At 38.0% G+C, this 13538-nt stretch overlaps 1 protein-coding gene across 1 annotated transcript in view; it reads right to left on the reverse strand.

Annotated features, from left to right (window-relative positions):
• Positions 1–4759: 4759 nt before the first annotated feature.
• Positions 4760–13538, reverse strand: part of LOC121737193 (oxysterol-binding protein-related protein 9) — a 55011-nt gene continuing 46232 nt past the window's right edge. Inside the window, exons 10-16 of the mRNA XM_042128789.1 lie at positions 11219–11325; positions 10192–10277; positions 9325–9499; positions 8098–8357; positions 7481–7703; positions 6510–6737; positions 4760–5134 (exon numbers count right to left, since the gene is read on the reverse strand). Of these exons, the coding sequence (XP_041984723.1) occupies positions 5021–5134; positions 6510–6737; positions 7481–7703; positions 8098–8357; positions 9325–9499; positions 10192–10277; positions 11219–11325 (1193 nt within the window). The 3' untranslated portion in view covers positions 4760–5020. The remainder of the gene's footprint in view (positions 5135–6509; positions 6738–7480; positions 7704–8097; positions 8358–9324; positions 9500–10191; positions 10278–11218; positions 11326–13538) is intronic.

A 13538-nucleotide genomic window follows, 5' to 3' on the forward strand; every position in this document is an offset into this window, starting at 1 on the left:
AATCCCTTTTTTATGTCTTTTGATTGATTATTCTGTATTATAAAAGTTGACCAATCGTGTTATGCTATGACTTATGAGTAATTCAAAGATAATATGATGAATACTGACAATGAACTTTAATTTCTTAGCTTTAGTCATTGCTGAGAAAAATCGATATCGCTACAGCCAAATTATCAAGGCGTCGCCTTAAAAAAGAAAGAGACGAAATAAAACACAATATAATAATTTAAAATTTATTTAAATATACAACATGATCTATAACTAATCATTATCTTAGATGTGTCTCTCATGTCGTTCGTCAATCGTTATAATTCGTTCTTACCCTCAGTCTTGTGTGAGCCGTTGTGTGATTCTTTAAGCGAGCTTTAGACGCTATGGTCTACCTGGGCAGGTCTAACGTTGTCAAGCACTACTTGTACAAATAAAATCCACAGGTTATCAGTTTTTCCGTGTAAATTTTAAAATTTGTCAGCCAAAGTCAAGAAGATTTTATAAAATCATCCGCCGTTTGTTTGTTAAAATATTACTATGATCAAGTCGCCTGTTAGACCTGTTCAGTCGACCATAACGTGTAAAGCCGGCTTAACAGGCAATTTGTGCTCGAATCTATTCCATTATTTTGGGTGGTTAGTCACTTCTAGTACAAAGTGTGTGTAAAAATGACAAAATATAGTATAATATTTGTTTGCATTACCGATTTTTTGTCTTATGCTAATATCGGAAGAAAGCGCACGATTTTTACGAATATTTCAATTGACAAAAGAAAAAGTTTTTTACAATTCGCGTTACAACTATTTTGGGCTACATGTATTGCTTCAAATTCAAAAATTGGACCAATTATTACTGATAATTTTAACATAACGTTGTTATTACTTATTATATTCACTACGTGATATAACAATCTACTTTATTAAAATTTTGCTTCTATAGGGTAGGGGAAGCCAATGATAATTTAGAAGCATAGTTCATTTAAATATAAATATTTACAGGTTACAACACTTTTAATCACATACCCCCTAACAACACAATATAGGATACAAGTTTTGATTGTCTTTGTATGACACATGAGAAAATTCACACAACATCTTTATTAGCAAGGGGATAAACAGTGTTACTAAGCTTAAATATTCTTTCTTCCACATCTAACACATAAATTATAAAAAATTATGATATCAAAGTCACTCAGAATTATTACACAAAAACTTAAAAAAAAATCACCCTGCTCTAGTCTATTGGCTCTTTTGGTTAGCGATCCAAATCGGAACTAACGTCGCCACTGTGACGATACTTCACAAATTATTTCATCAAAAATTTACTTTAGAGATAGCTGCAGACGACGCGACGGGGCGGGGCGGGCCGATCAATTTCGCCGCGAACGATAGCACAAAGGGTATCCTATATTATCAACGCACACGGCGGGCAAAAGCGCTTTGTGTACGCACTACGCGGCGCGGGCAGTCGCAGACATCGACGGGCGTACGCAGCGAAATTATTCGGCCCGCCCTGCCCCGTCGTCTGCAAAGCGCCTAAACAGTAAAAGTACCTACCCGGTACGGTATGTATGCCTGATGTTTAAATTTATATTCTTAGGAAATGCATTATCTATAATGATAAAATAATACTTAAAAACCCTTTCAAGAGTAAAGTTTTCTACAAGCACGCTCACTTTTGTTTTATTTATACTTGTTAGATTATAATCAATTCAATATAGATGTTGCCCAAAACTTAATAATAGGGAATACCTTAACCACTGTACATTTTGCACCGATTAAAAGTAGCTTATATCCATTTCGTGATCTACATTCCGTTTTCTTCAATATCACCAAACAAATCTTACATTAAAGTATATTATATTTTACACAATGTAACAAACAAGAATTTAATAGTTTTTATTCTTACTGGATACATCCGTTAACTTAAAGAATGATTTTTAATTGATTGAATTACATTTATTTCAAACTATTTTTTTTAATTAAACAGATTTTTTGTCCTTTTTAAGTTAATAATATTATCACAACTGTAGTTCACAATAATGTGATGCGTATATTTTGGAGTTGACTAGCAACACTGCGGCAAAATTTTAATTGGAATCATAATTCGAAAACATAAGAACACACTTATCGAGCCTATGCTCGAAAGTGTAATGTCTATATTTGTTCGAGATAATATAGTTTTTACCACTGCAATGGTAAATTCTATAAAAAACAGCCAAGTGCGAGTTGGACTCGCCCATGAAGGGTTCCGCAGCAGCAATAAGGTTTATTTCTATGAAATTAAAAGGTTTTCGATTTATTTTTATATTTCAGTTGATTTAATGAAAGTTAAATTAAGGTTTACTATTTATGACGTATAAAAAAAACTACTAGCTAGATCTCGTTCAAACCAATTTTCGTTGGTAGTTTTTATAGTAATGTACATCATATATTTTTTTTAGAATTATCATGCCCATACTTTAGAAGTTAGAGGGGGGGGGGGACACATTTTACCACTTTGGAAAAGTTTCTCTCGCAAACTATTCAGGTTAGAAAAAAATGATTATTAGAAACCTCAATATGATTTTTGAAGACCTATCCATAGATACCCTACACGCATAGGTTAGGTGAACAATTTTTTTTTGTTTCAGTTGTACCTATGGGGACCCCTAAAATTTTTAATAATTTTTCCATTTTTGTATCAAAATCTTAATGCGGTTCACAGACTACATCTACTTACCAAGTAGTAGTAGTAGTATAGCCCTTATAGTTTCGGAGAAAAGTGGCTGTGACATACGGACGGACAGACAGACAGACAGACATGACGAATCTATAAGGGTTCCGTTTTTTGCCATCTGGCTACGGAACCCTAAAAATCACGCTTGTGCTGTAACTGTACACCAATGGCTGCGCGTCCGCAACAGTATCGACCAATCAGAGCGCACTTGCGTGCGGTGTTTTGGCGGAAAGTTTCCACTGGAAACTGTTTTTATACCAAATATCAACACCACTTTATTAAGTATGTGCTCGATGCTTAAACTCGTTTCATTCAAACACAAGTCTCACAAGGTAGCTTCTTCCTTCTCAATCATAAATCCTTAACATGAACATTGAACACTGTATATTAAACTCTGTAGACAAATTACACACGTGTATTTTTTTATTGTTATGGGATTAATGTATAATGGAGGCGCCACTTCACATGGCTATTTGTATTTGCGTATTTGATGTATTCGCCATGTGTAGACGGTATGTTTGACAAATATTGGCCTTATTTGCCTATTTGAATATGACCAATACCAAATACACAACCGGTGCAGTACACTGTACAGTATAATCCGTACCTTTGTCGGTTTTTGACGCACATCAAAGGAGTCAAAATATAGGCAAGTAAAGAAAATCAAGTAAAAGTTTGGTATTTGACGTCCATGTGTGGAAGGCCGTATTTGCCTTTATTTGCTTGTTTGTGTATACATCAATAATTTTGCCAAATACAACAAATAGCCAATAGCAAAAACAAATAGCCATGTGAAGTGCCCCAATTAGATGAAAACTACTACATTTATTTTACCGTACAGACTAGATACTAGAAGAATATTATGGAAGAATAACGGAAAATGCAATGAACAAAATATACTTACTAACTATCAATTGTGAATTATTGCAATAAAAAAATCTGTAAGTAATTTTTAGCTATATTACAAAAAAAAGATTCTTTATGTTAACTATCCCTCTAGTTTCTAGTCTTTACATTTACATTATATTGGCAAAATGGCAGGACTCAGAATATATAGAATATATAGAAGGAGAAGAAGTCTCACGAAACGTCATAGTCATGTAACCCTAAAATGGGATTGATGTTGTCTTTCTTAAGAATAACCTTTATTTTTCGTAGGGTTATAAAAATATGTCATCGTGTTTGGTTTAAAAGAGATATGTGTCAGTTTCACACATAATGTTAAATCCGGATACTAAAAACCGTTTATTCCTGAAATGCGTTACTATCCTAGGATATCTACAGAGGTATCTTAGTAAAAAAATCAGAAAATTGATAAAATATTTACAATTATTGCTTAGTCGTAGGCATAAAGTTAATATACCTAGCGGAATAGAGCAATATGAGATTAAATTGTCAACGTGCGGCACGTGCCGACTGGACGTCAAAAAAAGAGTGCCGCTGTCATGTATCACACGTCTCTTTTTACCACGCAGTGTTACTGATAGTGACATCTATCTTGCTCAGGCCTTTGTTTCTCTATTCCGCTAGGTATACTATATATAACTTTATGGTCGTAGGCCCCTATTAAAAGACATTTCTCGTATCTTTTTGAAAAAGGAATAGTACATAACCGTTACTAGATTTTTTTCTAATAAATACAACATACAAATTTTAAATGGTTAAAAAAAGGTAAATTTTTAAGTTTTCAGAAATGTATTATGGTAATGAATAGTTTTCTATTACAGAAAAAAATGCGCGTTTATTCTGTTATAACTTATAAGTAATAACTAATAACACTTTAATTTTTCATTAAATTTAGATAGAGGGTAGTAGGAAAAACTTACTAAAGAGTAATGTCTTTTATTCAAAGTTGTTGGGACTAACAACTCTTACTAGATTAGATCGGAGATTAAAAACCGTACTTGATCATATCAAGTTTAAAAGTACCGCGAAAAGTGTAAGCGATAGCCACAGCGCAAAAGTGCCCTAACCGAAGTATTCAACATTGCAATTGGAGAGAAGAATTGGAACAAGTTAGTGTTTTTAATTTCATAAAAACATTCTTTTATCCTGACTAATAAAAGTAGTACAATGAATGAGCAATACGATGTTTTGTCAAGCTACTTTTGAACGTAACAAACAAGGACAAAACATTTTTATTAGTAAGGGAGTATGACCGTAACCATATTTTACAACCTTAGGCCACTTTTGCACTGGCAGGAAATATAGGTGCGTCACGAAAATATTCGTCTAAAACCAAAAGTCTGTGACGTAGAAATCTCTACCTTAGCATAGTGTATTTAAAGTCCATAATGCGGTTGGGAGTCCATTATCTGGTTTCCGCGTTTTCTGGCGACTTCTTCGGCGTTGTATTGACTTGTTCTATACGTTTCTTCAACGGTGTATTGTACTCCCAGCCTTCCTCGCCTTTCGGGCTGAACAGCTGAAAATATACAATAGCCTATTAGCTTTATACAATTAAAGTTTACAATACTTGTTAAAGCAGCGCCACCTACAAATCGCGCCTTCGCTAAAGTGACAAGTAAGGTTGGGTTGGTTGCACCAACTAACTTTAACTATAACTGTAACTTTAACTATAACTACAATGCAAAATGTCAAATCTTTGGTTAAAGTTAAAAATGGACGCCATCAAGACGCCATATTTAACCATAACCATAGAGCTCGACAAGGTTTTAAATGCACGTAGCGAAAAAAGGAACTAACGCGGCTGTCATCATACAACGACGCCATTTTTGACAGTTCTCCTTTACCAGCAGCGCCCCCGCCCACGTTCATTTATAACCTTGTTGGACCAGCTGTCGTCTGTCAATTTCTCCGGTCAAAGTTAAGGTTAAAGTTAAAGCTAAATTTAGCCTTAACCACAGAATATATATTAGTAGTACCAAAAGAATTCCCACGTGAAACCCGTTTAAAAAAATAACAGCTCATGCTACGATACTATAAAGTTCAAATTCCGACCGCGCAGTGCTAGGTGCCTACAATTATATTTTCCTACATGTCCGCTCTCTTTCTATCGTGTAAGATGTACCCTTTCTGACGAAATCAAGATTGTCACTTTTTAGAAAATAAAATCATCTTCTTTTAATTACTATAGCTACTAATAGCAAACTTTTTTATAATAATAATCAAATTTTAGTAACCCAACGTATATTTTATAATAGTTTTATATTCGATTATAGTGTAGGAGCTGGTCAGGAATATTTTACAACTTAAACATAGTAACTTTTGTTTATTTATGTGTAGTATGCGGTTTGTTTGTAACAAATTGAGTTATTTGCTATGTTTGTGTATTTTTTTTATATTTTTTTGTATTTTAAAGTCTTACATTACTTTATTGAAATATTTCTTTGACTTTTTTCAATTGTTCATATTTATCAGATTAATAACGATTCTGTCACAGCAGTTAAATCAGTACGTAGATATATGCGATGAAAAAATCTTGCGCGCGCGTCAGCGCTCGCTTGTGAGTCCCTTGTGATCTGCCCCTTTAAAGGGGTACTTACAGTTCGATACCTAAACGCGCGAGTGGGACAGGCCTGCCTTAACTATAACCATAACTTTAACCACGCCTCTGGTGCAACGCACACTTAATAAAAATATTTTGTCAGTAAAAAGGTGGACGGCGCGAATTTGTTTGCTGTTCTCTTAAAAAATATGTTTGCCTGCTCCTTAAAAAAGGCGGCGTCTGAGTCCGCAGCGCGTAACGCCGCAGTGACGTGTCGCCAGACGATATTCGACCTTATGTATTTATCTCTGCTGAGCGATATTCAAACTTATACAAATAGAGTTCACTATACCTGCGTGACCCACGGTTTGTTAAGCTCGAGTCGTCGTTTAGCGGCGTCTCTCTGCGCCTGTTCTAGCCGGCGTTTGGCGGTAGTCGCAGCGTCGGTGTCCGCAGCGCGTAACGCCGCGGTGACGTGTCGCCAGACGCATCGTGACTCGTTGGCGTCCTGTCGACTGACCGCGTTGACGAGCTTACGACGAGGTTTCATGTTCGTCACGTCAAAGAGGACTTCGGTGCGCTGTAAACGGTAAAGTTTGGTTAGAATTAGACGAATCCTACTAATATTATAAAGGCGAAAGTTTGTTTGGTTGTTTGATATTTGTTACTCTTTCACGCAAAAACTACTGAACGGAGACTACAATTTAAACCGACTTTCAAAATGGGGGAGGTGTTATGTTCGTTTCTTTATGTTCAACGATTACTCCGCCGTTTATTAACCGATTTTCAAAATGTTTCTTTTGGTATGTAGGGTATCATCCTAATTTGGTATTATATTCACAAAAGTGGTGATCTGATGAAGGATCCATAAGTAATCGAGGGAACTCCTCAAAATTTATGGGGAAACATGTGGTTACATCGGTTTCGTGAGAAGTATTCTAAGCATATGCTACCAACAAGTAAGATTTTGCACCGAGGTATATCTGGTATACCGTGGTTCGGAAGGTGCTGAGATAACCCCTGATTCTTTATAGATACAAATTTGGGAGTTTCGGCGTTGTTTTAAGAACGCATATCATATATTAACGAACATGAACGCATAGCATATCACAACAAACTCATGGTTAAGGCTTGTTTTTTGCGTACATTATAACATTAAAGGTAAGAACGCGCTACGCGGCAGCGTCTCTTCAAGTTCCATAGAACTGACGCTTGTAAAACGTTATACAAACGTCAGTTCTATGGATCCTGAAGTGTCGCATCCTCCGTGTCGCTTTAGTAAGGTCTCACCTTTATTGACACGAACTACATCTTTTTACTCACCCCAGTCTCCGTCCATCGCCCCTCCATCCTAGTATTCCACTCTCCCTGCGCAGTATAATACGGCTTCTTCTCCGTGCCGACATATATGTCGCAGGTCACTCTATGTTTCTTCCCCCCATAAAAAGGTTTGGTGAGGAACTCTATGTTCGCTTTGTGGCCCGTCTGCACACATTCTATGACAACAGACCCGCCTAGTTCAATCCAGGGGACTGTTAGTATTGATCTGGAAATTGAAAGGTAATGAATTAGAGCAAAAAAATGATACAATGTTGCTAAAATATTTTAATCAATAGATACGCAATACATTTTTTTGTCATTGTCTTATTTACGCTAGAAAAGGAGCTTGATAAACAAGAAACACAACCTAAAAACAGCGGTAAGTTGAGTTGTTGACTTTTCTATTTCGCTATGTTTTGCATATTCTATTTAGATTGCATAACTTATTTAACTATAGATTGCAACGCAATCTGTTCACTAGTTTGAGCTGCCAATCTAACTTAAAGTACCTTGGTTGGTTTAACCTACAAAAACCTGTACTCATCCATGCCTAGCATAGAGATCAACATTTACCGGGCCGCTTTAGACATTATGTCTCAATATATGTTTGTAGAACTAACCTGCCGTAACCATTCGGGAACGTCAAGCTATACTCCTCTCCTAGATCCAGTAGGGTAACCAGTCCCCTCCCAATATTGTGGACGCCGATCGACAGTCCCAGGAACTTACTCTTCGTCCACACGTACGCGTCAAACTGTATCCTCTTGTTGACGTGTTCCGCGTAGAAGGCGGATATGGGGGGATGATGGGAGACCTGCTCAGCCACGAACGACAGCTGATCAGGTGAGCACCAGGGAACGGGACCGTCGCCTACTTCTTGCTGGAATAGAACAGTTTTTTGTTATGTTAACTCGAATGCGCCATAAGGCATGGGCCTTGTCAGAAGTTTTTACTTGTGAAGTTGTGACACAATCGGATCGGGCCGTTAAATGCTTTCCTCGACGCATGTCCTACCTCAAGAGATTTTTTTAAACGCATTTGGGGGCTTCGTATTATATAACGTAAGATCAAGATATAACTTTAATGCCCGTTACACAAACTCCAAATAAACAATTTTAGATTTAAGAATTTTCTTTAATCCAGCTTCGCAAATAGTTTTATGATCAGGAGCGAATCAGATTTTTTATAAGCTAGGTGTTTATAAAGAATAAAAAAATAATATTTTTTAGTTGTACAAATATTGTATTGCAATGACAAAAATTTGTTTTCTTAATTTTTATAGATAAAAGTACTACTATAAGATACTCAGTAGGGACGTCAACATGATCCAGGGGGAGGGATCACATTGACGTCCCTACTGGGTACGCCCATGTTTAGTATGGCGATTTTAGTTCCGCAAGAGGCGCTGTAAAATTTGCCATACTAAAATATATTTACGTAGTCCAGGGGTTCCCAATCTTTTTCAGCCTGCGGCGCAGTTACACTTTAATAATTTGTCACGGCGCTCTTCTTTACCTAGCTATTACAAAAAGATACATAAATAAACACCTTTAATGATTATTATAGTTGGGCTAAGTACTTAAGTAGGTAAGAAATAAATACAACAAAACAAACAAATCTTTGATCTTCTGCCTGCTTTACCACAAATGTTATTTTATAGTATTCGTGGTTTTGGATAAGGATATTGGAGGATCGACTCACGGCGCCCCTCTTGCCTTTCCACGGCGCAACAGGGCGCCGCGTCGCAGTTGGAACCCCTGACGTAGTCGGTATCGATAAAAACTATAGCTTTAAACTCATGGTAGAGCTACAGAAACCAGCCATAAACATATTGTAACTAATGTTACCTTGTCCGAGCTATGCGTCTCTCCCTCCATGTCCCAGTGGCATCTGAACACCTCGCCGAGTATGGGGTTGTAGGGCTTCTTCGCGACCTGGGACTTGCGGCCCGCGTGGTACGAGGACAGGTACCATCTGACTACTTGCACCATGCGCTCCTTGGGTGTCGGTTGCTCTACTATCCTGGGTATAAATAGGGTTTTATTATATCAATTCAATTCATTTTAACCGACTTCAAAAAAGGAGGATATTTTTTATACATATTTTTTCGCCGGATAACTTTGCCGTTTTGAAACCGATTTTTATGATTCTTTTTTGTTGAAAAGAGGACACGGTACCATGATAAGTTAATCTTGCTTGAAGTCGGTTTGTTTTGTTGGAATTTTATATTAAGACTGTAAGTCCACATGGCTAAAGATTTGACCATAAAATCTTGGCGACAGACTTTTTATGGGGGGCCTGAATAGTTTGTCGCAACCTACTGGTTAGAAGACACTATAGTTTACTATGTAGAACGAAGTTAATAGAATCCAATTCTCTTCAGAAGAAAAAATATCATCTGTGATACGTTAATGATATGTTTTATTATATTTATTTACAATTTATGTACACACAAAAAAAAGTTAAAAAAAAACCAGCTTAAAACTAAAAATATGTTTTGTACAAAGGTATATCTTATTCCAAAAATGGAATGTCTTCCAGAAGACCTGAATATATAATAGGAATGCGTGATTATAAAATTTGCAAAAATTTGTGTGCACGCGTTACTATAAAGAACAACAATGTTACTAGTAATAAATTTACTAACATACAATAAATAATATTATATTAATATAATATACTTAATACAATACTCTTTTGTTTTTTTAACTCACCTTACGAATTGGTCAGGATGTGCGAAGGAATCTGCGTACATTTCTAGAAGTGATCGCCTTTCTAATATAAATGTAGGTAGCACGACCTGAAAACAGTTAATATCAATTTATTACACAATAAAAATTTGTTTTTATTAGTATAATAAACCAAACCATATAATGATAGAAAATGAAATGAAAGAAAACGAAACAACGTTGTCTGATACATGTGTGTTATGCACACACATACATAAATAAATTGGCCTTAGTAATAATTAAGGCTATGCTGTTAATCCTTCAAGTTATTAAGAGTAATTTTGTACGTGGTAGAGCCATGCTTCGGCACGAATGGGCCGGCTCGACCGGTGAAATACCACGGGCTCACAGAAAACCGGCGTGAAACAGCGCTTGCGCTGTGTTTCGCCGATGAGTGAGTTTACCGGAGGCCCAATCCCCTACCCTATTCCCTTCCCTACCCTCCCTTATTCCCTTCACTTCCCTACCCTCCCCTATTACCCTATTCCCTCTTAAAAGGCCGGCAACGCACTTGCAGCTCTTCTGATGCTGCGAGTGTCCATGGGCGACGGAAGTTGCTTACCATCAGGTGACCCGTTTGCTCGTTTGCCCCCTTATTTCATAAAAAAAAAGACCAATACGACCTGCAAACCTTCAAGAAGAAAGCGTATTCGCTCTTAAAAGGCCGGCATCTGCAGCTCCTCTAATGTTGCGAGTGTTCATGGGCGACGGTAGCTGCTTTCCATCAGGTGACCTGTTTGCACGTTTGCCCCCTTACTTTATAAAAAAAAGCAAAGCCTTCGGTCTACTCTCCAAGATCTTTTAGAATCTAGACCTTCTAGTCAAGAATAGTCCACTGATCAGTGCCTGTTTTAGCACTACCAACGCCTTGGGCGAGACTTCTTCGGCCCAGGTTGCTGGTAATGTTATAAAAATAAAAATACATATATACAACCGAACGTATAACCTCCTCCTTATTGGAAGTCGGTTAAAAAAGGGCGCCCCTTTTTATCCGGCGCCCTGCGCCACTGACCTTGGTGAGGTCCATGCCGATCTTGACCTGTGACAGCAGGTGCGTGACCACCGAGCCGTGGTTCTCCATCGAGCCGAGGTCGCTGTCGCTATCGTCCTCGTACAGAGCTGGAACATATTATATACATCATCATTAGTATTTAACACGGCTAAAGGAAATTGTCAGTCTACTGACTACTACACCAGAGTAGACAGAAAAAGGTAGTACCTCGAATTCAAACAAACGGGCGAATATACGCGAGTTGGGCGCGACTGTCACTTTCGACATGTTTTACAATGCTGAGTAACGCATTCGTACGGCGCGCGCCGGCCGATACGACATAGTCCAGGGCTCGGAACCGGTATTTTTTTAACCAGGTTAAAACGCTCTTTAACCAGGTTTTTGGATAAGTGTTGGTTCGGAGCGAAATAGAGATGCGAGCGGTATTGCTTCTGAAATTAACCTGGTTAATTTCTCGCGGAAAGTAACTAGTGCAGTGATATCTTCTATCCCTTTCTAGTGCACCATCTAATAGCCAATAGGCAATACTTGTTCATGTGTGGACAATGGGTGATGGTCGTCGTGTGTGAGTGGGCGGGGCGAACATAACTGCGAACGGTTCTAACCGGTATTTTGAGCAGTGAGCAATTTCATTTTGCTCTTAGAACAAAACCAGAAATAATTTCGGTCCGTTCAGACCGGAATCGAAATGAAAACGCTCTTTTGGAAATGTATGGCGTTTCTAACGAACATGATCTCGAAGATTAACCAGGTTTCCGAGCCCTGCGACATACTACGTCAAACGTATAAATTTCGAGATCAGCGGACCTACAATGGTCACATTTTGCAATTGGTCAAATCAATTCAGAAAATGAATTTCTGTAATTACCACATACTCGTACTGTCGCGTGTATGTCGTGACTCGTGATAAGCGCACATTTGACATGCCTCGGCGATAGAGTCCTCACCTTAATACTGTCACGCGATGTTTTTGCTCTAACGGTTATAACTTAGAATATGCTGTATTTATTATGAAATAGTTTAACAGCAACGTTATACTTAAATCTGTATTGGGGAGTGACAATACGAATAATTTTAAAGCAGTATGCTTCGATAATAATCAATATAAACTACTAGATGACGCAACTTCATTGGACTAAAATTCGATTATCGCTCGAAAATCGTACATATTTCCAGTATCCTATGTCCTTTCCCAAGACTCAAAGTATCCCCATACCAAATTTCAGCAAAATTGGTTCAGCGGTTTGGGCGTGAAGACGTAACAGACAGACAGACAGACAGGCCCACTTTTTTTATTAATATGAAATAAGGGGCAAACGAGCAAACGGGTCACGTGATAGAAAGCAATTTCCGTCGCCCATGGACACTCGCAGCATCAGAAGAGCTGCAAGTGCGTTGCCGGCCTTTTAAGAGGGAATAGGGTAAAAGGGGAGGGCAGGAAAGGGAATAGGGGAGAGTAGGGAACGGAATAGGATAGGGAAATGGGCCTCCGGTAAACTCACTCACTCGACGAAACACAGCGCAAGCGCTGTTTCACGCCGGTTTTCTGTGAGGACGTTGTATTTCTCCGGTCGAGCCGGCCCATTCGTGCCGAAGCATGGCTCTCCCACGTAGACTCTCTTGTAGACGCCCTCCCACTTTCGCATTTATAGTATAACTAGTTTTTGCCCGCAGCTTCGCTCGCGTTAAGAAGTATTATTATACTATACAATCTTTCATCCCCTATTTTATCCCCTTAGGAGTGGAATTGATCAAAATCCTTTCTTAGCGGATGCCTACGTCATAACATCTACCTGCATGCTAAATTTCAGTCTGATCCGTCCAGCGGTTTGGGCTGTGCGTTGAAAGATCACTATGTCAGTCAGTCAGTCACCTTTGACTTTACATTACTATAAATATGGATCTTGCTGTCATGTCACACAACAGACCGCCAAGTAGGCAGAAATACTTCTGCTTTTAGCTTTATAATACATAATAATATAAGGATGGATCTTAAAATTATTATCAGTATATACTAGGTACCTACAGATTCTCAGAATAAAGACACATGACTTCTACATAACGGTGTGATATCCAAGCATTATATAGCTCACATGACACCTAATAGGAACCATTTCCTGAGGGACAAATAGCTTGTAAATAGTAAACACCCGTATCGCCTTACGCATTGATGAACCCACGCAGCGGCATAAGAGCTATATTATGATGTGAACTTATGAAGCTATCTTCACAACATGAATGTAAGTACCAGTATTTGGCCATATTTGAAAAAAAAAGTGGTCGCATTATGTCCAAAATGGGTTCAGATCGGAATTGGTGT

The sequence above is a fragment of the Aricia agestis genome, chromosome 20 (assembly GCF_905147365.1).
Source record: "Aricia agestis chromosome 20, ilAriAges1.1, whole genome shotgun sequence".
Classification (NCBI taxonomy): Eukaryota; Metazoa; Arthropoda; class Insecta; order Lepidoptera; family Lycaenidae; genus Aricia; species Aricia agestis.